This window comes from Catharus ustulatus, chromosome 7 (genome assembly GCF_009819885.2).
Source record: "Catharus ustulatus isolate bCatUst1 chromosome 7, bCatUst1.pri.v2, whole genome shotgun sequence".
Taxonomy (NCBI): Eukaryota; Metazoa; Chordata; class Aves; order Passeriformes; family Turdidae; genus Catharus; species Catharus ustulatus.
Window position 1 is genome coordinate 18,992,735 of NC_046227.1, and position 26,043 is coordinate 19,018,777.

Here is a 26,043-nt window from a genome sequence, read left to right on the forward strand (position 1 = left end):
TAGTTTATCTGCAACTTTCTTCTTCATATATGGAACAAACCTCTTCACAGGCAGCCATTGCCTGCACTGAACTATGTTCATCAGGTAAAAAATGTAAGTGGCATGGAAGTTACCTTTCTAGCTGACAACACACAAGAAGGATATATAATCCAATGAAATATTTAAAACACAGCACACTGTATTACACATGTGATTAGTTTTTCATTTCAAGTTTATTAAAACTTTAGCAGTACAAATGATCCAGGTTTTAGATTATCAAAAGACCAAACTGAAGTCCACATCTTTAAAAAAGGCGTTCCCCAAAACGTCTCTAAAACTTTGAGACAATGGAAACATTAAGTCCACAAACTCATCCATGTCTGTCATCATCTGTTCCAGGACTTGTTTCACGATCAGACTTTTTATCCTTACTAGGGGCATGATCTCTTTCCTGACTCTTTGATTTTTGGTTTATTTCTTTTTCTGCTGAGGATCTGGTCTTTTCCTTTTCTTTACTGCTGCGTGAGTATGATTTTTTTGATTCTCTCTCTTTGCTACTTGGTCTCTTTTTTGACTCTGGACTTCTATCCTGATCTCTACTAGACTTCTTATCTCTGCTAGATTCAGGACTGCTACTTTCACGGCTTTTTGAACGCCTCTTCCTTTGGCTTTCACTACCATTCCTCTTATATGAGCTTCTACTTTCCCTATTTGAATACCTCTCTCTGTTTCTGCTTTGACTTTCATCCCTCTCTGAACTCCGTGATTCTCTCCTCCTCCTATTTTCTCTTCCTCTGTATTTATCTGGTGTACCTCTCCTTTCTCTGCTTCTTGATCTTCCTCTCCTTCTTGTTTCTCTATCTCTATTCCTTGAATAGTCCTTACTTCTACTGCGATCCCTGTCCCTGCTTCTTGATCTTCCTCTCCTACCCCTATCTCTGCTTTTGCTTCGATCCCTTGTTCTGCTGCTGGAGCTGTGTTTTCCTCTAGCATGCTCACGCTCTTTGCTTCTTGACTTGCGTTTCTCCCTGTCTTTGCTCTTCCTATGCTCTTGTTCATTACTTCTTGAGCCTGCTCTTTTACTTCTCTCCTTGCTCCTACTTCTTTCTTTCTCTCTCCCTCTAGAATCATAGCGTTTTTCTTTTTCTCTACCTTTCTCATGGTCTCTATCTTTGCTTCGTGATCTTAGTCTCTTTTCATCATGTCTGCTGTGCCTGGAGTCTCTCTCTTTACTTTTTGATTTCTCTCTGCTTTTACTATGGCTTCTAGATTTAGCTCTCTTCTTGGCTTTGCTTTTGTTATGCTTGTCATTTTTTTCTGAATTTCTTCTTGTCTCCCTGTCTTTACTGCTGGATTTCTGATCTTTTTTCTTCTCCTTTTCCCCTCTTCGGCTTGGACTTTCAGAAACTTGCCTGTGGTCTGATATTCTTCTCTCTCTTCCTCTTCCTGGGCTCTTTTGATTATCTTTCTTGGTTTCATTTATTTCACTCCTTGGAGAGAAAAAAGATACAATATTGAAAAAATTTTCATTTCCCTCCACTCTGAAAAATTAAACCAGAAGTGAGACAGCTTCACAACTAAAACTTCGCATCAGATAATTTGTATTAATAACTATGTATTTGCAGTAGCATGGTTAAACTCAGACACAATTAAATTATGGAATAATCATCAGCATCCTGGTTTCTCGAAATCCAACACAACAGGTATACGGTAATTGCACAATTACAAGCCGCACCGTTTTGACTAAAATTTTGCTCCCACCCTGGAAATGCGGCTTACACTCAGAGGCGGCTAATATGTGAATAATTTCCTGACATTTTCAACCCCGGAAGTGCCAGCCAGGGTGCTGAGCCGAGCACCTGCCAGTAAAACCCGGCTTTATGCGATTGTTACAAATTGTTACTCTGTTTTGCAGTGGGTACAGCCGGGCGCCATGTGGCAGCGGGGTGCCAGGGGGAAGGCGGGGGACTCCCTCCTTCAGGCAGCGCAGCATGGGGGAGAGACGGGGGCTCCCTCCTGCTGGCCCCGTGGCCCGGGGGGTAGCGGGGGGCTCCATGTACCCCTGCCACCGCGGGGCAGTGCCAGGCTGAGGTGAGCAAGCCCAGCGGCAGCTGGCCCCGCCGAGCGGCCCCGCCAAGCGGCAGTGCCGAGCTGGGCCACTTGGCCCCGTTGGCAGCCCCTAGCGGGCCGAGCCCTCACGGCCCAAGCCGAGCCAGTAAACACCCCGATCCTGCGATTCTGTTACTATTTGGAAACTTTGTTGCACACGGGTCCTCGCTGCGAACGACAGAACGGCTTATAATTGGGTGCGGCTTGTGTATGGACAAAGAACAAAATGTTGCCGACACCCGGAGATGCGGCTTATAGTCCGTGTGGCTTGTAATCATGAAATTACTGTACTTTTAAATAAAGAAACAAAAAAAGAAACTAAGAACCAAACAAAAAATAAAAAAGGGGGGGGGGGAAATAAAAATCAATACATAGGCACATACTCCAGAAAGAAATAATCTTACTTGTCTCCTTTTATCCATCTTTCTCCACTAGATACTCTCATTCTTTGAGCTCTTTGCATTTCTTGCCTCCAATGTGGAGGAGTTTCACTGCGCCGGAATCGATCTCTTGACCTGGATCTGGAAGGCGTCCGGTAACGCTTGGAGGAAAAAAAGAGAAAATGAAGCCTTAGTTTGAATTTCACACGCTGCGATACCTAAACAAGATTTTCATCCCCAGCAGTGACACTTCACATGTATATACCAAGTTTCCACTGACAAGTTACTAACTTACTGAAAATGTATCTGGCATTCAACTAAACAGGGAATACAAAGTGTCTGTTGAAAAAACTGATTTTAAGGTAAGGTCTCCTTCAGGATTTTTGCAATCTGATCAGAGGTTTTCTGCTACTTCTAATTCGCACAAAAACTAATGTTATTTACTCACAATGAAGATTTACATCTTTGATAGGCAATGCAAAAACAATACAAACAATACTTCACACTTGTTAAGGATTTTACTAAAAAGTTGAGGGATACAGACTTCAGTTATTTAAAACACTTGCTATATGCTGCACATAGCATATGGTTTCACAAAAATTAGACAATTTGACAGCTGCCCCCTGCCAAGAAGGGGAGAAGTCTTCCCCATATTCTTGGCAAGGATGTCTTATTGGTTCTGTGTTCACTAGAACCCTTTCTGAGCTAGTTCCATTCACCAATTTAAATACTACCATATTAACTTAAATAAAGCATTTTAATGGTTTTTTCTCACCCCCTTCTTCAAACAGACTCAGTATGCAAACAGGTAATGTAATTTTCTTTTCTGTCCTCCTTTAAGCCACAGTCCCCAAATCAATTACAATGCATTTTTTTTTTAATCAACTATCCCAGTGAATATGATTAGTAAGACCAGCAGTGAGACTGTGCTACCAACTAGCTTATTTTGAAGAACAGATTAAAAACAATTACCCTTGGTCCTCTTCCTTTTATTTTCCTTCCAGATCTGGTGACTAACAGCCTTCTCTGGTATGTTGACTGTGAATTTGATAGATTACTAAAAATAATTAAAAAATAATTATATTGTTTGTACAATTAAAAAAGAAGAAAAATCAATATTAAAACATCTTCAGTAACTAAATGAAAACACACAATTTTATTTTACAGCAGACAGTAACATTTACTCAGTAAAATTTCAATTTGTGACCACAATAATTTTACAAGATTTCCAGGTTTTTTAATTTTTGTAAAAAGATTAAATTATAGACTCAGATTGGACTGTTGCAATGCATTCTAAATGAAATTGAGCTAGTCATTATACATTCTTTATTCACTAAAATAATTTTCAAAGTCTAAGCCTTTGTTCTAGGACAAAGACAACAGTTTCCAGTAAATGGAGAAATCTGTTTCTCTTCCAGCAGTGCTTACAACATGGAACTGTTCAATATGGAGAAGATTCAACATTAGAGTTCTAAAACAGTTATGTGACCAAAGCATTCCAGCACATAGTCAGACTTAAAACAGATATATTACCTCTCTCTTTCTTTCTCTCTGCTTTTTCTCTCCTTTTCTTTCTCATCTACTTTAGGAGGACTTTTCCTCATCAGGAACCGATTTTCAGGTACAGGAGGAATTTCTTCAGGACGGACAGTAGATAATGGCGGTGCTTCAGTATTTTCATCTTCACTTTCACTGGATGAGCTTTATTTTTGTATAGAAAGTATGCATAATGAGTTATTTGGATGAGGGAAGACCTTTCAATCTATTTAAATAATTCAGAAATTCTCTTAATTCAATATACATTGACCACAAGAATTAGAGAAAACAGCTATTTCAGAAACACTTTTTTTCCCCTCCATGATATCTGTGTTCCAAAGTTTACAACTGCAGTAGATTTCTGACCAATACATTTTCTCTGCTAATTCCAATGGTACAACACTGAACATATATATACTCTCTATTTAATACAAGTTTTCTTCCTAATTTATTTCCTTTAAAAAATACCATCAGGAGATTAAAAATTGAGATTTTACACTACCATATGTAACTGTCTACAGACTATAGTCATTCCAAGCAATTTACAAACTTCTGTGAGATGGAATTAGGGGCACAGAAACAATGTTTAGGCAGCACTGCCCTAAGTGAATGTTTCTTAAATTTCAATGCTAACTTAGAAAAATGTGACTTGCACTAACACCACTTTTATCTCACACTGAACTACAACAAAACCATCAGATTAAAAATAACATTCTCAGAAGCAAGACTGCTTTCTCAGTTTTATTATCTTCCAGTGAAACAGCAAGAGTTTTGGTATATCAGATGAAAAAAATTAAGTATGTTAATCTATTAATTTTATGTTTAATTGTTATACTCCTGCATACTGCATTTCTCTAAGTTCTACTGCATATGGTTCAAATCGAATTGTACAGAAGTATATTTATAGCAACAAACTATCCCTATCCATTTCAAACCTACCCCTCTCCTTCAACTTTTCAAGCCAACTGAAGTCTTAGTCTATTCCTTTACAAGCTGCAGTACACAGTCACATGAACATGACCCTTCACAGATCAGAAAATTTATTCTTTTATATGGAAACCAACTATCTCCCAGACTACAAAACCTGCATTGCTAGTTTAAAGAAAATTAGTTACAAGACAAGACAACAGTACTGTATGGTGTACATGTAACAAAACAAATCTCGAAACTGACCTTTTCTTGCTTTTCTTTCTCTTTTTCTTTTCTTTCTTATGTTTCTTGGAATTTCTTTTGTGTTTCTTTTTTCGTTTTTTAGATTTCTCTTCTGAAGCACTCTCAGAATCCGATGATGAATCGGAAGATGATTCTGAATCGCTTGAACTTTCCGAGTCACTAGATGAGGAAGATGATTTGTGTCTCTTCTTTTCTTCTTTCTTGGCTTTAGATCAGAATAGCAGAGACACATTTTAATATTAAGCACTTCTAAACTAATCTCAGAAAAATCACCCCAGTTAGTATCTGTCTCAGATTCTTAAAATTGTGTCATGAGATTATTTCATCAAAATACTTAAGAACAAATTGACATTTTGGAAAAACATTGTTTCTCCATAGTACAATAAAAGATATGTTTAGAAAAACAAGACATTTTCATAATTTGGATTTGGAAACTTTTAAGTCTAAAATTTATACTGTCAAGTACTTGCAGAATCATGTAAGTTTTCTCATGATGTTTCATACAACATAAGCTACATACAAAGAATTCTTTAAAATGTATTCACAGTTTATGTAAAAAAATTCTTTAGCTTCAGGTTTCACCTGACTTCATCAAATCACTAATAAGAGAAATTTTGAAACAGAAAATAAGAGGCACGGATTAAACCAAGTACTCACTGAATTTAGCTCACTATCCTAATTTGTCAGGTCTTACATTCAGAAAGCAGTGATACAAAGAGTGGTGAAAGGTTTCCTCTTCACAGTGATGCAGCACACTCGCTTCCAATTGAACAGGCTGAGATAACACTTCTGGGTGACAAAAAGCTAGCTGGAGCTTAATTCACAGAACTGCATCAGAGATGTGGCATACATCCCAACAGAAACAATCTTGACTTCTTTTCATGGTCATACACTTTATGGACACTTTTTTTAATGTTACATCATTAACAAATCCCCACACTGGTAGAGTGGATTAAATTCAATCCCATTGCACTAAATCTCATTCATCTTTCAGCTTAGCATCACAGACACAAGTCATAGCTATGTGACAACAGAGATGAGCTCAGCTGGTCAGAGCATGGTATTAACACCAAGGTTTGCTCCTGGTATGGGCCATTCACCTAAGAGCAGGCCTTGAGGATTCTTGTGGGGCCCTTCCAACTCAGAACACACTGTAATCCTGATTTACACGCAGTGTTTTCTATGCGTTCATTCACAAGTCTCAGACTTGTGATACAGACTAACAAAAGCCTGTCAACCCACTGAAAAACTTTTATCCTTCACAGAGTACATTGGTCTTCCAGTCACTTCCAGGAGCAGTACAAACTAGCAAGTACTCTTACCAGTTTAGGGCAGCCTGCTGATTGGAATCAGCTCATTCCCATCAGAAGTTTTTAGGGCTTCTTGCAAAATGCTTCCAAAAGACACTTCTCTTTCTATTTCTGATCTTTCTTGTATGTCCAGACCAAGATAACTGCTCTCTGTTCTCAAACTTTTGCTCAACATCCTTATTTTAGCACTACATATTAATAAAAAGTCTCTGTAATTTCTCTATCAGTTTTAGATTGTGTCTATACATACATATTTACAAAATGTAACAAGTACATATTTAGAAACATTTTTCTAATTAATTTCAATCAAAGCAGCCAGGTGTAGGCCAGGTGGCAATGAAAAAGAAGAATCTCACCTCACCTCTAAATACTAAGAATACAAAAAGCATTAAAAAGGTTAAATGTGCTCTGATCTATTACACCCTCAGTTTTAGTGCATTCAAAGAGCAAAAATCTTCATATGGCACCATAGTGCTTCCTATATGCTTTCATAATTCATTATTAAATGCAGTGATTTCCTGTATTTTCTTCCTCCTGAGTGTTTTAAGTGTGTCAAAATGCATGACAGTTTTGTCTGCATTCTTGTTACAAGCTCAGGTATGTTAAAGTTACTGCTTTAAAGTGAGTAAGTAATAGAACTGCAGGCAAGCTAGTGAGCTACTACCTCAACAAATATAATGTGATTCTTAATGTGCAGCAAGCCATCAATGGGAGATATATTTGGGACATCCTATGGGAGGTAGGGAGTGCAATGACATGAGGGAAAAAAAAAAAAACCCAAACAAGCAAAACTAAAAAGCCCAGAACTAGTTACACAGCAAAGACAAAGAATCTGGCAAGAGAGTTTGGATATACTTTCTGGTGGCATCTCTGTCCAGCAGCAAATGCTGTTTGGAGTACAGAACCAATCTGGCGCTGTCCAACTACAGATTACAGCAAATGGGACCAATCCCGGAACATGAAGGTGGTCAAGAAACAGACTTCTACATACAGTCCAAAAGTTTCATCTCCTTACCTTCAGGATCAGCTTTCAACTTATGACCACATCTGAAACAGACACATCACTTCCTACCCCATTCACTGTGACTTACAGTATTTGCCAGAATTCGTGAACTACCTGATCAAGCTGCATGACACAGACAAGTACTCTCTGCATCTCAGCTGGTTAGGGACAGAAGTTAAGTCCTACATTAGCCCTATGGCTTGAAATTAAGAACTTACCTGACCAGAAAACAGCTGGGTTCAGGCATAAAAGTCAGAACAAATCATACCATCATTTAATTCACAGCATTGACAAGCAAATAGTTACTTTACAGCAAATCAAATAAACTTGTAAATTATGAATGCAGGCATAATCTACCTTAATTGCAGGAAGCACACTTTTACAAGCAGAGACTCTACAGGGAGATCTGTGATATCAGTGAAAGTCATGAATCAGTGAAAGTCATGAATCAGGTCTAGCACTGCTCTGTGCAGAATGCCCTAGAAATTCACTTTTCATGAGAAATCTTCACTAGAGGCTCTTATTAAAAACTGCCCACTGCACAAAGATGTTTAACCTTTTTTTTTTGTTTTGAATCAGAATATCAGTGTTTTACAGAATTCATGTGTCCCAGGTGACTTTGGTTCAGCAAAGGTATATGACCTCAAACAGTGCAACAGGCCTGTTGACTAGGACCTTTTCTACAAAACTGCTACCAAACTCCCACCTGGCCTTAAGAAAATTAGCATCATGGTTTTAGTTCTACAGTTTTTCTTGTGAACTGTATTAGCTTAGCTAGTCTGTAACGACCTTCCTAAATACTGGGTTAATACTTTGCTTTCTTCCTTTTTTCCCCCCAGATCTTTAAGATCTTCTAAAAATTATACCACTTGGTATAATAAAAATAAATTATACTGTATCACTTGGCCAGAGAAATTCTTCTTTTATAATTTTTTTAATCTTCTCATTTTCACTTATTCATCCAACTTTAAGGAACTAAAATATAGAAAACCAAAGGAAAATATGACAAACATTCCACTTTGTTAGGTGATTATCCTCTCAAATCCCACGTTAAAAGCTTATCTAGGCCTTTGCAATATTGTAATTCTGATCACCATATCGTTCAACTTATAGTATCCAGTAACATAGCTGAGTCATCATCCAATCATCCCTAAATTAATTCAATTCTTCTACATAAGGAGATAATTTGCATAGGTGATAAAGCACTTCATTTGGCTATTCACCGTGCGAAAATCAGATCACCTTTCCTCAGCTTCAAGCTACAACAAAAACATTCGTACCATGCACCTTACTTTTACTATGATTACTTCTGCTAGTGCCATCCTACCCGTTAAACCCAGGAATCAGTTCTATTTTCATTCCATGAACACCTAATCCCTTTGTTTGTGCTGCCTACCAGACAAGCTCATACAATAAATATTTAAGACTCCCTTGCTACCCTCCCACAGAAATTAATCCCTATAGTTCCCTCACAGGTAACCTTCTTATTCCTCTGTTTTAAAATCAAGTTTTAAAAGCAATCTTCTCTGATAATTGCCTCCCTTACTACTGTACCACAAACAGTTGCACTGTTAGATGGTTGTTGATGATCTTGCATGACACTGACTGCACTCCAGAAACTGCTCCTCCTATCTGGATTCCCCTCCCAGTAACTGAGTCCAAGGGCCTCTCCTATTCCACTTGTGACCTATGGACAGCAGTTTGGCAAATTTACTTCAGCTGATGTGCTGGCACACTGTTCCTCCTTCTTCCACTGCTTCAGGCCAGCGCAGCTCGTCATCATCCAGGTTGGGCATTTAGTGAACAGCTCCAGCCATGCTGCCATCTTTCACAGCAGAGGCCCATTTCCCACTGGAGGTCTTACACAGTCTTCTCCTTTCAAAAGCAGAATTTCCACCATGGTGGGTCACATAGCATCTTTACAGGCTGTGCATTAGTACCTATCAGGGTCGTTGTCTTCCCCCACACTGTACTCTGCTCTGCCCTTCATGTGACTGATCCTGGTGCATTAAGGATTCTTGTCCTCCAAACATTCCTACTTCCCATCATTATCTAGAACTGAGCCTTACAGCTTTATAGAGTGGGCTATCCCATCACCCTGGCATCAATATCCCTCCATGGCACACCATGCCAGCTAGAGCAACCAGAGTTGCCAGGAATGCTGCAGTACCGGGTCAGAGGTACAAGAACATAGATGGGTAAAGGCAACACAATCCAAATCCTACCAGGAGCCTGTTCTCTTTTAAGAGAAGTTGAAAGGGAAAACAATTTTTTTTGCATTTATTTCATTCACTCTTTGGATGACAAGCACTTCAAAACCTAAACGCTTTAAGTCATCAGACTATTCAGTGCCAAAAATTTCATTTAGTCATTCAAGAATTCTACAGTCAATTTCAAAGGGAGTGTGGCAATCTGATGAAGACATCTATGTAAGTGGGTATCTCATCCCCTAATTTCACCTGTACTGATCTATTTTCTAGTTACACTACCTGTGCATTTCCTAAGAGATGCCATGATCTGGAATACTGCCCAAAAATCCCGTAATTTTATCTTAATACATGGCATGACTCAGAATCTTTCAGAAGTCAGGAGTGGAAAGATAATTTTCTTTGGAATTCTGTGGTATGGAAGAGATCACCTCAGACATCAAAGTCATTCTGCCAAATATCACAACACGTGAGCAAAAAGGAGGTGAAAAAAAACAAGAAGCTGAAGTTCAAATGCTTGTATTTTCCTTTGGGCAAACAAACCATTATTCTTGTGCTGTGCTTCAATATCCTTGGTGCAACTCCTTCCCAGTATATATCAACAGAACGTGCTGAATGAAATAGCAGGATGATCTCCTGTCATAACTCCTACAAAACAAGCATCCTGTCTTTCTGCTAATGAGATTCTCCATGGTGACAGGAACATCTTAGATTCTGCTTCTCTTAGGAAATGAGGCTTGATACAAGCTGTCTACCATGTTCAGTTCTGAAATGGCAGAGCAGGACATCCCTTCCAGAAAGAAAGACAGGCTCTGTCATACTGTTCCTTAAGAATAGTTTATAATAACTTGCAGAGTGTATGAGCTAAAGGGCCAAATCCAGGCCTTTATAATCTAAGTGCCTGTTTTGAAGAGTTATCTTAGAGCAACCGGAAACAAGTTCAATACCTTCCGAAGAAGTACAAGTTATCAAATAAAGTCAGACTGCCACCAACCTTCTGCAACATAGCACTGTCCTTGCTGTGATGAGTGCTTGCCAGTTTTGGCCAGCTAAAATGTAACTAGTGTAAGAAAATTTAAGACAGGAGAAGCTTTGGAAAAAAGTATGTATGATTGTTCTTTAATGTCTTTTGCATTGACAACTTTTAAGTTCTTTAGAAGATTGACTGCTCTGCAACACTATTCACCTTTTCACCAACTGTGCCATCATCTGTTACAAGTAAGTTTCTAAATATTTTAATAAGCAACCAACATGGAAGAAAACAAACAAAATTACCTCATATGTACAGCTCAACTTTACCTTTGGATTTTGGAATTAACTCTCCACAACTCAGTATGCGTACTTCAGCATACGGTTTACTAGATGCATCTGTTTTCTGGTTTTCTATTTCTCTCACAACTTCCTGACCTGAGATGACTTGTCCAAAAACAACATGATGCCTGAAGAACATAAACAAAAGTATTCTTAGCACTTAATTTTTTTCAGGTATTTCCCAAACAAATGTAAGAATAAAATAAGAGATATTTACCCATCTAAATGAGGTGTAGGTTTAGTTGTTCTGTTGTTTCCAGATTTTAATTTAAAGAGAAAAACAAAATCAGTATTAGTGAAAAGCAGTCAGCATCCAAAGCATGTAATCTACACACAGGAAAGTGAATATTATTTTAAGTGCACTAAAAAAACTGAACAAAACCAATATATACCAGTCTAAGTTTGTGTGAAGTTAAAAACATTTAATGTTTTATATGCTAAATACCTATTCAATGAAACACTGCTTTTACTGAAAAAAACCCAAAATTGCACATAGATTTTCAGACAGAATCCTTATATAGGATATAATAAGTTTCTACTTATTCAATTTTATAAATACTATAAGGATCAGATATAAAAATCTGCAGGAAAAAAAGTAAATAACCTTCTACACATTAGGAAATAACCAGAAACCTGGAAGAAGTATCTACATGCACAGATTATTTGACACAGAAGCAGAACTGACTCTCTCTCGGCTTTCCCCTACACTAGCATTACCAAGGCATACACATCAGTTATGGCAGAGCAGAAAACTGGAATGATTGGGATACTGATCATTTAGAAATCACAAAATAAGTTTATAATGCTGATATCCCCAATTTGTTATGTTAACTAAGGCCATGAAACATGGGTAAGAGTGATGTTTTGAGACTATTTTCTTTCTGTAGATAATTTAGATTTTTAAAAGAGTCTACTGCAATAAATTTTTTAGAATTTAAGTTTTACCTATAAGTAAGACTGTACTGGAAAGTTATTTTGTGATTGTACTACTTCTCAGAGCTCCCAGAGCAGTTTTGCTACAGTTCTGAAAACAATTTATTAGAGTAAGAATTTTACAAGAAATTAAGAGGTTTGCTTTATTGCCAAGTTAGAACACATCTACTGAAAGCTACCCAGACCCCTTTTGCACAGAAAATTAAATACAAATAAGCACATCAGGGGTAAAAATAAACACATTAGGAAAACAGCTACTTCCAGGCAACTTGGAAGAAAAACATCAAATTTGGCTTTGCAGAATTTGAGCTCTATTTGAAAGGATTCCCTTTACACCTTACAAATAGCAAACCATATATGCATTTCAAGACATTTCAATACTTACATAAAGAACTGTGAACCATTTGTATCTTTCCCTCGGTTGGCCATTGAAAGGAGAAATTCTTTGTTGTGCTTTACAGCAAAACTTTCATCTAAAGAAAGTGTTTTCAGTTACTTTTTAAGCATACAATATATGCTTAGGTAAATCCTATTGCCTAAGTAAATTAATCCTAATTAAATAAATCTGTTAGTCACTTGAATGAAAAGTTGTATTAAAAATAAACTAAAAATAACATTTAAATTGTATTTTTTTAAACATATCATTCTGTTAATTCTGTATAACAAGGAGAAACATGAATCAATGTTTCATAGCCTAAGGGGAGAAAGAAAATTAAAATTTAGAATTCTTGCACACAAGTTGGTCTTCTACCAACATTAGCAGAGATGTTTAAGTTGTCTATTTTTCTTTGGGACTGAAGCTGTGTATTAACTATTAGTAAATACCTAATTTTCAGGCATTTTGTTGTTCTGGCTTTTTTTAGTACATATGTATAGTTTGACAGCAATCCCAAACAACTTGTTTGGCTGACAGACACAAATGAATTTATCAAGCTGGCTGTTAAGAATATTAATTTAACTTCAATGAATCCTACTTCTTACGACCAAGTAATTATTAATAGTTCAAACTAAATCCCAACTAAACTATGAAATGAAAAAAGTGTAAAATATAATCACTATTCTTCATTTAAGATACCTCTAAGAAACCTCTCCCTTCTTTCCCAAAACAGCAAGAAGGCTTTTGGGGGAATGAAATGCTTCAGACATGAGGACATTTGCTCAATACTGTTTGGATACAGATGGCAGGAGGAAGTATTAACAATGGAAAACAAACAATATTCGTAATAGTACTGTCACTAGCCATGAAAGGGATAGTCCCACTCACTCTCCAATCACCTGCACAAAAGCATCAAATATCAGTCTAATCCTGTGGTACATCGGTTAATTGATCCACAAAAGCAAAACCTTCCAAAAATTCAGTTTCGTGCCGTAGCCAGCCTGCTACTGCCAGAAGATACGTGGAGGCTGTGCTCATTTTTCCATTTCTCCCAGCCATACATTTCCTCAAATCCAGCTACTCATTTTTGGTGGTTCTGATGCTTGACAAATTATTTAATTGGATCCATTCACTAAGATGGAGATAAATAATTTTTTTGCCACAATGATGTCTAGGCATTTTAGCAAGCTGAATCAGGTTAAAGTTTGATTGGCGTGTCAGTGCAAGGTAAGGCCTCCTCCCTCTTCTGGCAGTTGCAAACTGTTGATTCCACTCAAGGTCTGATATAAATTTGCAGCCTGGCCCTGCTACAGTGGTGAATAATTCTTTTGAGTGCTGCAAACTCAGACAACCAATGGTAAAAAAAGTATCCAGGAAGGGAGAGGGGCTTAACCTTGCCTGGGTGGCAGCCACCCAGCAGGTGGGCTAAGGTGTAACACAACTGCTCCTAGAAACACATGTCCACTACATTCTGGAAAAACACAGGCTGAGAAACACAGCAACTAAAACTTCTTCTGCAACACTGGCTGAGAAAGAACTAGGACTGAGAAAACTGAAAGTTCTATCATTAATTCATCTTGGGTTCAGGAAAGCAGGGCTCTATGCATTCTTTTAAATAAAAATTTGCAAGTAAACCCAAACCCATCAACACCTTTCTCCTTTTTCCTTAAAGAGAAGACCATCCCCAGCTTTTAGCCAAAAGCAAATGTCTAAAATCAGCAATAAAAATACAAATTTGGTAAAAGGGACAAATACAAAGGAGTTCCATTTTAGTTCTTCATTCATTAAAATGGTTCATTATCTTAAAAGTAAAATAACTTGAACGGGACAGTCAAAGGCCTTCAAGACCAGACAAAATCCTTTAAAAAAAATAGAACTCAGGTTTACAGAACAGAGACTACAGAATGTAAAGGTGATTGTTTAACACCAAAATAGAACAGACTGATAAAACTCTTACCTTCAAAAAAGCCACCATAAATGGATTCCCCTCCTCTGCCATTTCCTTAAAAGAGGACAAGTGACAGTTAAAAAAGTGATTAAAAGAGCCACATTATGCGGAAGTGCTTCATTATACTGATGTAATTGCATCCAAGTCACTAACATTATTCTTCAAAATATGCAAACACAATCAAGATGAATACTGATAATCCAAAAGCAAAAAACTTGGAAAACAAGAAAATATGTATTCAGCAACAATCTCCCTTTTTTCTTTATTTCCCAGCAGCAGATACAGTATTTTATTCTCATGCTTCAACCTTTCAATAGGAGGTGCTTAGTTCTCTGAACACTTGAGATAACTTGAGCAAAAGTGTACATGTGCATGCACATATATAAGTGGATTATACAGGTTCTCATGGAAAGCTCTCACAGAAGAAAGGGGGAAAAGTAGTGCTATCTCTCAGAGAATAATTAATGTAAGTAAATGGTTCCATACAGAACTTCTGTAACATTTTATTACAACAGCGGTAAAGTTTTCTTTAAAGATTCATGTCATACCTTCACTGAAGTCACCTCCTTGGATCATAAAATCTTTCACAACCCTGTGAAACAGACAGCTTTTGTAATGCAATGGCTTTTGGGTGGACTTTCCTGTACCCTTTTCACCTAAAGAAGAGAATGAACAAAACCAAAAATTATTCTCTGCATCTGCAGAATTTTCATGACAAAAAAGCGCTATGTAAAACACTCAACCAAAATTATCTTTTATGCTCTGAAAAATTGGCTTGTGAGGCAGACATTTACCTTTAATATAGTAAGAAAATGACTACTTTCTGTTTCTACAGTTATACTAGAACTCCTCCTTACTGACATTAGTATACAACTCTGGCCACTTCCATGCAGACTGACTGAAGTTAAACATCCGGCTTACATTTATGACAACTGGTATTGCTCAGATACATGCAAGAAAGAATCAGATTTGTAGTTAAAACACAACAAGGTTTAGGCACCATAAGAACTTGTAAGAAAGTCATAGAGATAGGGTTAAGGAAGAGGATTCTCATTCCCTTCCCTGCTCATTATGACAATTGTCGTCTTCCTCCCTTGAATCAGCCCTGCTGCTTAAGCAAACTGCTTAACACAATGGCCTCTCCTTCCTCAAAGAGAGAAGATTTCTGCTGAGTTCGCAAGATGAATGGCTCATGGTGGGTCCTATGAAACAGAGCCAAGCTCAAAGTAACAGTAAGGTAATCAGTGGGACTTCTGACCACTTCCCTTTTATTCTGGCAAACTGTTAGACAACATCTTCCTATAATCTTATCCTGAGCAATTAAACTGACAGCTTTTGTCAAGGGCAATTGACTCTGAACTTAATCTGTAACAGACTGGTCTCTCCATAGGGACTTGAATAGCTGGAAAAAACCCAACTTTAATAGGAACTCTGATAAATGTGAAGCTGTGTATGTTCCACTACCTTGGCGTATGCCAGGAAAACATGAAGCTGTCGATCCCTGTTTTAAGAAGGCAGTACACACTTTTCAAAACTTCCAGAAAGAAAGGTGAGGAAAACAAAAATTAAAAATTTGAACAATAAGCTGATGATCAATATAATAAACTTTCTGCATATTTTTTCTCACTATTCTTACATGTGTTAAGGCAGCAAAATAGTTCAGGATCTGAATTTGATAATGGATGACAGCAATAAAGGATGAACTTGGTCACACCTGTTGCTGACCTGAAATGCTGTTGAAAGAATTCAATTCACAAATACAAAGCAGTAGCAGGGAGTAACACCTTTACTCAATAATCTGAGTTTTGGACAGTTGACAGCAGATCAAGAATGCCCCGGTCATGTGTTAATGCAGTCACAGCCATTAAAAAATCATTGAAGTTCAAATTTCTAAACAAATTTTGATAATCTGATTTTGTGCCAGTAAACCTGTTCTCAGATCAGATAATACCTACATTCCTGCAGACTTCCTGAATGGTGTGCTGCATGCTCTAGCTAACTGAACAGGAATGTAATTATGTATCCACACCTGATTCAGATCATATTAGTACTGCTGAGGGATTCACTATTAACAGCTACAGATTCTTGACCTGAAAAACAATCAAGCTGGAATGAAAGGAAGCAGCAAAAGCTGAAGACAGAAAGTAGATATGCTATTTATGTATTCACAAAGTTATTTTTGTGACAATAAACTCAAGTTTTACTAAGCTGTCAGCATTTCAGCAAAAGTATGCAGTCCACAAGAAAATAATTCTGTTTGTAGATGTTTCCAAGAGAGAATCTTCAGAGTATTTTCCTCAATAAATACACATTCAGTAGGAGTAGAAATTACCAGTCTCCAATAAGAAACTAAAATAACAGAAAAAACAACTGATGAATACCAGCACCACCTTTCAAATTCCTCAAAGGATCATAAGACTGAAAAGTAAGTCTGCATGGTTGACCTCTTGCTGGCTACCTTTCAAGACTGGATGATGTTATATAATGTGAACAGTAATATCTGTGCTAGTAACAGAAAATCAGCTTACTGTGACTGTATTTAAAGTTGGTTAGTATATACTGCCTGCAACACACTAAGCCAAAGCTACAACAGCTTTGACTCTACATCTTAGGCAGGATCATATGTGTACCATCAGCTAAATCTTCAGAGGTGTCATGAACCAACACTGAACTTATTTTCATATTTAAGAAAATGACACAAAAAATAACAGACATCAAACTAATTAACATGGTATTACATTAAAAGTTACAGATTAAATAGTAAAATCTACAAACCTGTGCATAGGCAGCGAAAATTCTCACATGTCTTTGGACACACATCTGAAAACAATTCAAAGACCACTCTTCCAGCTGGAAAAAAAATTGTATTTGTATTATTCCTATACATATTTCATACTAATATCATGCCACTGAATCGATACTTTCATTTTCTTACCGGGTACATTGTTGATGGCTATGTCAAAAAAGCAACGAGGTCTCTGGACCTTTACTCCCATGGCTTCAGAAGTCTAAATACTGTAAGTAATAAAAATAAAATTTAGTTTTTCCTTATGTATACTGAAATCATGTGTAAGTCAATACAGAAGTCAATAAAATCCGTAGAAAAGCAAACAAAAAAAGCCCCAGACAGCAAACATAGGCATTTTTCAGAAGTTCAGAAAATGCCAAGTACTTCAGGTAATTTTCATGTGTTGTAGCCCGTAATGAGTGATTTTCTTCATGTTTGCTGAAAAACATTAAATTTGAGTGCCATCCTTCAGGTGGGGAAATACAAAAGGAAGAGATACTGTGAGGTATGGGCAAGACTTCAGCAATCAATTTTCAAATTTCAAAATTCAGTATTTCCTGGATTCCTGTTATGACAGTTACCAGATCCTGCTCCAATTAGGATCCAAACCATTCTGGACAAAAAAATACAAGGGTGTAGCTGTTCCACAACTGCTGCTAAATTAAATTATTTTGACTTTTCATTGTTTCTTTTCCTTTTATGTCATTGTTTATCTCTTGGGACACCATCACTGGTAACATTAAAAAGATGTATAGATGCACAGTGCTGCTTAAGGACATGGTTTAGTAGTGAACTTGATACTGTTAGATTTACTATTTGACTCAATGGTCTTAGGGAGTTCTTCCAATGATTCTATGATTCCTTATAGAGAATTTTAATGCAACTTTTCCCTTAGACTACATAAATCCTTCTATTTTTGTGTAACAAACTATGTCTTAATTCCATTTGCATCTCCAACATTCCAACATTATGTACAATCATATTCTTTTAATTTTCTAAACACCTATCCTCTGAGTTACTTCAGACAGGGGAAGAAAAAAACAAAACAGTGACAGCAAAAGGATCTGTAAGACAGGAGTACCTTTTCCAGAATTTGGAATATAATCCATACATTTTCAGTCCTAATTATTTTTTATTGCCAGAAAACACGGCTCAAATCTAGCTGACATACTGCACATCTCTCTCCTAAAGTTTCACTCACAGCTGTACCACACAACACCCTTGAAAAATTCAATTGTCACCATCTGTCACTCTCAGCATATGAACAAGAGGCTGTAAAAAATCAAGATAGCAGTGTGATCATGTTAGTCTATATTCTCTCTACTTGTGCTGTCACTCCTAACAATTTGCTAAGATTACACAGCAAAAATCATAAGAACAATGCAGGACTGGTTTTCATTTAAACACTACTCAGTAATTACTTATTCATGTGATCTTTAGCATGAGAAGATTTCAAAAAAATACAGAATCTCACTAGATACATTCATACACACAAGCCAGACACTTGTCCAAAGCAGCAGGCTTATCTCAGTCTGCTTGAATTGAATGAGCATTTCTCTCCTATTAGTACAACCAATTTTGTAGCCAGCAGAGAAACCAATAGAGAAGATGCCCATAGCTGAAAACTTCAATGGTATCAGGTGAGCAGGAGGCTGCCCAGGTCACCACACTGCTGGCACAGACTGTGAGCAGTGCAGGGAAGGGAAGGGATGAGATAGTGGGAGTGGACAGGCTGCTTTCAGAACTGCGAGCAGCCAAAGCACAGCCACTTGCTGTCAGCAGCACAACAGACTACACAACACAGCTGCACGGGGATACTCTTCTCAAGAAACCTTGCACAATAAATGCTATAATAACTGTGGTTTGGTGCTAGAACTGCCAGTTTTAACTGAACTGAGAACTCTAAGAGAATCAGTACCACAACTGATCTGCTGCTTCTACCCAAACTTTAAGCATTTAAGTCTAGTGCTTAAGTGAGAAGGAATTTCCTGCTTTACAAGCAGTTTGCTTGAGAAATGTAGAGGTATGCCTTAACATTTATAGACAGTATTTTATCCAAAATAAATGACAATTATCTTAACATGTGACACAATTTTTATTTCAAACACTGATAAGGACTAAAGCTAAGTTGTGAAATAAATATATCTGTGTCAGTCAATTTTTAACTCTGTTTTGTAGAGGATGGGAGAGAGAAAGGAGAAATTCTGCCCAACTCCCTATCCCCACCAAGTTTTCTCAGTCTGATGTTTTTCTACCTCTACATTGTTTCATGAACAGTGAAACAAAGCTAGTCCATGTTATAACCGTTACCTCCAGTGTACCCTGCACTTTCTCTAAATCCTCCAATAATATCCCCTAAACACCAGCTGCACTTGATTCTAAACCACAGGTATGGCAATGGGTCAGTATGAACCCCCTGAATGGCTAAACACCAGAACAAGCAAATACACCTCACTCTCAAGCTGATGGTGCCTGGAAAACCAGACTAAGATATCAGTGACATTTATCCTACCTACCTCACAAGTCAAGTGAGTGTTTCTTCCCCAATATACACAGTAATTTCACAATTATAAGCTGCACATTACAATACAGAGTGTGATAAAAGGTATCTGTTCTATCACCATCTGTTGAGGGTGGGAGCAGTGATCCTTATCTCAACGGCAGGTATTCTGCTAATGGGCCATCCATTGAAACCAGGTGGGGCATTGTTCTTTATCTTTTCACAACCCATCCTTCCTCCAGCCAGTCATTGTCTGCTAATGGCCCATTGAGTCCCACTGTGGGACTGATAAAATTACTGCATCCCATTGGAAGTTGCTCCAGCCAGGGGGAAGAGCCCAACATTTCTTACCAAGATAAAAACAGAGGTTTTGGGACACTAAGGGAGCCCCTTTCTCCACTGGACTCCAGAGGAAAACCGGATTTCTCCACATCACCACTGGACCTTTAGAGGGAAACTGCACCTTGTACAGGAGCACTGCTCCAACTGAATCACATCTGTCACTGCAGGAGGATGCAGCCACCATTTAATGGGACTGCTACCAACACCCTGCCTGACGGGGTGCCAGGTTGTACTCTGACTTTGTCAGGGTTTGGAGTTTGTTTCTTTGTAGTACTGTATTTCTACTTTAATTTCCCTAGAAAAGAACTGTTATTCCTAATTCCCATATTTTTGCCTGAAAGCTCCTTGATTTCAAAATTATAATAATTTGAAGGGAGGGGGTTTACATTCTCCATTTCAAAGAGAAGCTCCTGCCTTTCTCAGCAGACACCTGTTCTCCAAACTAAAACAGCAACTTTTCGTTCTTTGTCCATATATAAGCTGCACCTGATCACAAGCCGCACTTCGGGTTTGGACCAAAATTTTAGTCAAAATGGTGCAGCTTATAATCGTGAAATTACTTAAATATCCTTTGCATTGTTATTCCAGTCAGACCTTTTCCTGGTCTGCTACAGGGCAAACTACCAAGTTACAAATGATTCTTAAAAGTAGTAATTTCTACTCATGTAGTCTGCAACACCAAACACCACCTTCCACATATTGATCATTTAAATCTGTCTGTATTAAAAGAAGGTACAGCGGGTCTGAATGTTAAACACAAAACCAACAAAGAAAAACACCAAAAATATGACAAGAATGAAGTCAGAAATTACCAACAGTGAAGTCAGAAAATTACAAGCTCAGTAGCACTCAGTAGCTTACATGTCTGATAACAACAGGGTTTAAATGACTTGTGCTATTTCCTCTCAAAATTTATTTTCAGTTAGAACATGAATATTCTTAACCCTCATAAACTTGCATTTTAAAATTGTGAACTTAGTGGAATTTGTTGAATGAAAGGAATATGAATTTGATAATTTGATGTCAGCCCAAAAAGATGCTTACTACACATACATTCAAAAAATGTACCAGGCAGGATGATCTTGGTAAGTCAGCTCACTTTTTCCCTCCAAAACTCTAAGACAGAACAAAATAACAGCCTAAGGACTACTCTGAAATTTCCAAGTCATTCATCATTCTCAACCACCTTCTGTTAGAAGAGGCTCTTACTAAGTCTAAGTAGAATCTATAACAGAAAAAACCCCAAAACCAACCAAGCACCTAGAACAACACTTCAATATATCTAAAAGAAAGGGTTTGTTTCTTTTATGTCTGAAAATAGAATTACAGTTCAGCTTAGAGCATATTGGTATTTGTTGACTGACAAATACACCAAATACACCAAAAGTACTTAGTCTTGCCAGAACAGCTGCATCCACCGCCAACATTTCACCAACTGTGTCCCTCAGGGTTCACATTACTTCACATCTGCATCAGCCTCATTTTGTTTAAATATTTGCAGAATAAAGCTGGCCAGCTCAAGGACAGGCTGCCAGCAGCTCTTCTCCTTCAAAATGATCTGTGCCAAGGGAAAAAGATAACTATCCCAAACTTTTCACAAGCATCTTTCTCCCAGGGATTATCACTAATATTTGTTGGGATGTTTAAAAAATACATACTGGGGAACTTTGTTTCCAAAATCACCTGTGCTAGAAAGGGTCTGGTAATACTTTTTAACACATTCTAGAACTTTTTGACTGAACTGGCTAGAAAGCACTCACAGATGCACATCAACTGAGTTTCAGCATGTCACGCATGCCAAAGAAGGTGACAGCAAGCAGCAATACAACAGTATATCCTAGTTTTATAGGAGGGAAAAAACAACCTTTAAAACTGTGCGGAATTACTGATTTGTTTCAATACAGGACAGAATAGTAAGTAAAGATATATTTAGTAGGAAAAAGATATATTGTGTCCTATTCCTTAACTTCCTTCTCTGTCATCACTGGCTCTTCCAGATTTTTATTTTCTCCTTTACTTTGCCTTTATATGTGCTTCCTTGCATCAATTAGAATTACCAGCACTGATCTTCACCCAGTGTCCAAATGAAGTGAACAATAAAGTGCATAAATTCACATTCCTAGCAAATTCCACACCATCTACAAAGGCAGCAAGACTAAACTACATTGATACATATTTCAAAGACAGGCATGTACAATCAAGCAGAACTTTGCATTCAGAAAATGCAAATGCACAAAGTGAACACAGAACATATATTCTTTAAGGTTGTGGCTGCAGTCACTTGAAGACAATATAAATGTGGGCTGATACTGCAATAGAGGGTTCCTACCCCCACGTGTTTAGCTTGCATACAAGAGACTACCTGGCTGCATAAAAAACATCCTTTCCTCCTCCATCCACAGAAAGATACAGCAGCAGCACATATCAGCCTAAAGTGATGGCAGAGGCACAGACTAAAAATGCTACAAGTTCTTTCCAGTATGGATTAAACTAGAAGTGAATTTATGATTGTGAAGCGGAAGACAGGAAAATTTGTTCATAGTTCCATTCCTGTGACAGAGCTTGCAGCTGTGTTAGTATGATACCAAAGACATGAACAGCAAAAACCTGAGCAGATCAACCCTCAATCTCCATAATTTCCTTACCATTTTTCCCAAACACCACCATCTTTTCCTCTGTACTTCATGATCTGAAAACTCTGAATTAGAAGCAATGACATGCAAGAAATTTTTTTTTTCATTTCACTAATCAGCAGCACAGGACTTTTGTTGCTAAATTTAGGAATAAGATGCAACACTAGAACACATTTCAAATTTAGGATAACATGTTTGCAATAACATGGATATAACACACCTATAAGAAAAGAAGAAAATATTTGCTTTCTACACAGGTGTAGGAAATTTATACAGGAAGACTTTCTAGTCATCATTAAAAATCATGCATTACAAGCTTTCAATCTGACTGTTCCTTCAAAAGAAAATCCAACCATAAAATAAAACTTTCAATATTTTTGCAGGCAAAAAGGGATTGACACACCTTTTCACCAGGCTTTGTCCTCTATAATGATGTTACAAGTCTTTACTGGACTACTGACACACGATTTGTTTTCCTGTAAAAACAGAAATCATACACCTGACAATATCAACCCTTGTCTTCCATGGACATGAGGCAAGGGAGATTTAAGAAAATATCATCCTTAGATAGGTCCTGACTAAATATGCAGTACCTACTCCTACCTACCTAATAATCCTACTCCTTCAGTATGTTTTGTGATTACAAACATGAATGTAATCTTCTTGTACTAAAGTATAAGGAATGCACGCCCAATTTTAACACCTCAGCTGGGAGAGCGTAAGATTCAGCTGAGAAGGCAGTAACATTCTGAAACTGTTTACACAGAATTATAGGTTCCTACTAGATCATCCCCTTAATTTTCTAGAAAAGGGATACCTACAATGAAAAATGTTAAAATACCCTACCACGCTCTTGTCACTTGCTACTAAAATTTTCTGTTGTCAAATCTTAGTCATGATTTTCTATTATTTAATTTATACTGAAAGCACTTCTTTTCCTGTGTTACGATTTGTGAAAAAATACAGGTGCTTTCTGTCGGGTCTGTACACAAATAAGTGCACTTGGTGTGAATTTGAATAGGTCTGAATCCAGGAACTTTTATTTTATAACTTAAAATGTGCTAAGAAAAAGCAAGTTTATGCTTTGTATGAAAGGGGAAAAAAAACTTTTACAGGGTGTAATCTCCAAAACATATAAATCCCAAAATGAACTTCAGCAGTGGAATTCTTTCCTACCTGTTACTAAAGGTGAGAATAAAGCAAGACAACCATGCAACAGTAGGAGACAGCTCTGAATGCAGACCCGCATTTGTCAACCATATCCAAAAAACCCTTGCTGTATCATCTTTTATTCTCATGTTCTACCCCTTTCTCTACTCCTCTAGATCCCTTCTATGCCTCATCCCAGCCTCTGACCTAAACTTCACTGCATTAGAAGATGGTCACATTTTTTCCCTGGTACTTACCGGCTCTGCTTCCAAATGGAAGCTGGATCCTAAATTACCATTGCATGAACTGGTGCTAGTGGAGAAATCATGCTGCAACACAGTAAAATCCTCCACTCCATTACATATTCTTCACTCCAAATTCCCTCATAATTCCCAGATTTTCTGAGATCTTATGAGGGAAAAAACTCCAAATCTTCTCTTGATAGCAGCTTGATGACTGCTAGCTAATTAAAACAATAATGTTTGTCTCACAGAAGAGGACTGAAAGAATGGGAAGTCTTAATGAGAAACACAGTCCCAACAGGTGCTCTCAGAGAACTGATGCTGCTGTCCCTTTTATGCTACCCTTCACATCTACTTCACATACAGGAAACTACACTATTTCTGAAATATTTATAAATAATTTTTAAAAACTGATAAATCAAGCTCTGTGAGTTTAGGCAAACAATGCTTCATAAATCATGTCTAACTTACAAATTGTTACCATATTTTTATTGCAGTAGCACCTAAAAATCTGAGCCATGTTGGATCCCAATGCAATGAGAATAGTGAAACAAAAGGGCGGGAAAAAACTAAAGGAAAAAAGCAACATGAAACCACACCAACAAAAAAAAAAACAACAATCAAAAAAGCCAAACCAACCAACCAAAAAAACCCGCAAAAAACAAAAAAGCCCAATAAAAAACAAAAAAAACCCACAAAAAACAACAAAAAACCCAAAAAACCTCAAACCCTAGTAACATTTGTCCTTGTCCAAAGAATAGCCTCTTCTGCTTGCAATATAGAAAAAAACCCCTGAAACCTCCATTCTCTCAGAAAAATACATCTTAGAAAATAGACTATATGCAAGATAATGGTCTTACTCTCAAAACAGGTCTCAGATGACTACTTAATATAATTAACTTACCCAGTCAAACATTAGGATACTACTGGCCAAAGTGACTTTATCATTATTGATAAATTTTCTAATTGTGACTGAACTTAAAGGCAATGTTTAGCACTACAACAGATATTCTGTCCACAGTTTCAGTGAACTACTTCTCTTAAGTCGCTCAGAGTCTCTTCAGAGCCTCAAAGTACAGTCATATTTTAGTTTGGTCATGGTTGCAAACAAAATGAACCCGAAACTCAATACTCAAAAGTCTTTTGAACGCCTTTGGAAATCCCTAAAAGAGAGAGGCAGAAGTCTCCTGCCAGACACGATAGCTCCTGCAGGCTCCACTTCCCTAGGAGAGGCCTGCAGAGAGGAGAACATGTGGCACGCAGCCTCGTTCCTCCCTCGTCTAGGGGAGGAGGGAAGACTCATTCAAACTCCCCAGCAGCACCCCAGCCCGACCGGGGCGCTCGCTGCGGGCACAGACCCGCGATTAGCCAGGCTGCGGAGAGGCACAGCCGGCCTGGCAGAGCCGACCCCCGGCGCGATGCGCGCCAGGCCCGGTGCGCCGCTTCACCCACCCCTGCCGCTCCCGCCTGCGTCGGGCCGCGCTCGCAGCTCCTCACACCCCTTCCCTCACAGGGGCTGCCCTCACCCGGGATGCGCCGAGCGCCGCGGTTCGCTTGCTCCCTGCACAAGGGCGGCCGGGCCTTGCGAGGGGTGTGTGCGAGGAGGCAGCGCAGGCGGCCGCCCCAGGCCCGCTCCGAAGCGGGGGCCGGGCCGGCCGGGAGGGGCCGGAGCGACTACCCGCGCCGTGACCGAACCTTAGGCCCCGTGGTGCTGCGACCTCCTCCTCCACCGTCCGCTGTCCGCCCAGCCCCCGGCGCGGCCCGGGCGATGGCCCTCACTCGGCCGCGCGGGCGCCCGGCGCTGCCCGGCGCTGCGGCCGGCACTCACCCGCTGGCGGCCCTTGTAGCCCCGCGCTGCTCAGCGCCGCGCTGCCGCCATGTTGGAGCTGGTGCGGCACGGACTGCGTCAGTGGCGGACAGGGCGGGAGCGGCGGCCCGGGGGCGGCGCGCCGGGGGCGGGAGGGGGAGTGCGGCGGCGGGAGCGGCGCTGTCCCGGCCCGGGCAGGGTGCGAGGGGTCGCGAGCGGCGACACAGCCCGGCCCGGCGGCGTGGGCCGCTCGTGAGGAGCCCGAGCGGCTTGGGGGAAGGGCGCCCGCCCCCCCAGGCTCGTCAGCGGCGCTCCGC

General features: G+C 38.8%; 1 protein-coding gene across 1 annotated transcript; it reads right to left on the minus strand.

The window, feature by feature from the left end:
- Positions 1-193: 193 nt before the first annotated feature.
- Positions 194-25,948, minus strand: PPIG (peptidylprolyl isomerase G). Its single transcript, XM_033064374.2, has 13 exons — positions 25,748-25,948; positions 17,201-17,280; positions 17,041-17,115; positions 14,814-14,921; positions 14,275-14,319; positions 12,327-12,414; positions 11,226-11,255; positions 10,997-11,136; positions 5,178-5,382; positions 4,002-4,169; positions 3,441-3,525; positions 2,493-2,629; positions 194-1,469 (listed from the first exon to the last, which is right to left on the minus strand). Exons 2-13 carry the CDS (start codon positions 17,259-17,261, stop codon positions 350-352), a joined length of 2,262 nt encoding a protein of 753 aa, XP_032920265.1. The 5' UTR covers positions 17,262-17,280; positions 25,748-25,948; the 3' UTR covers positions 194-349.
- Positions 25,949-26,043: the final 95 nt, after the last annotated feature.

Bases quoted from the DNA above. Each gene is read 5' to 3' on its own strand.
- PPIG (XM_033064374.2), bottom strand. From the start codon at position 17,261: ATGGGAGTAAAGGTCCAGAGACCTCGTTGCTTTTTTGACATAGCCATC. The intron at 11,137-11,225 runs GTAAATATCTCT...TATGTTCTTCAG, and splicing joins CCTACACCTCATTTAGATGG to GCATCATGTTGTTTTTGGAC. The intron at 5,383-10,996 runs GTAAAGTTGAGC...TCTGATCTAAAG, and splicing joins GTTAATTCCAAAATCCAAAG to CCAAGAAAGAAGAAAAGAAG.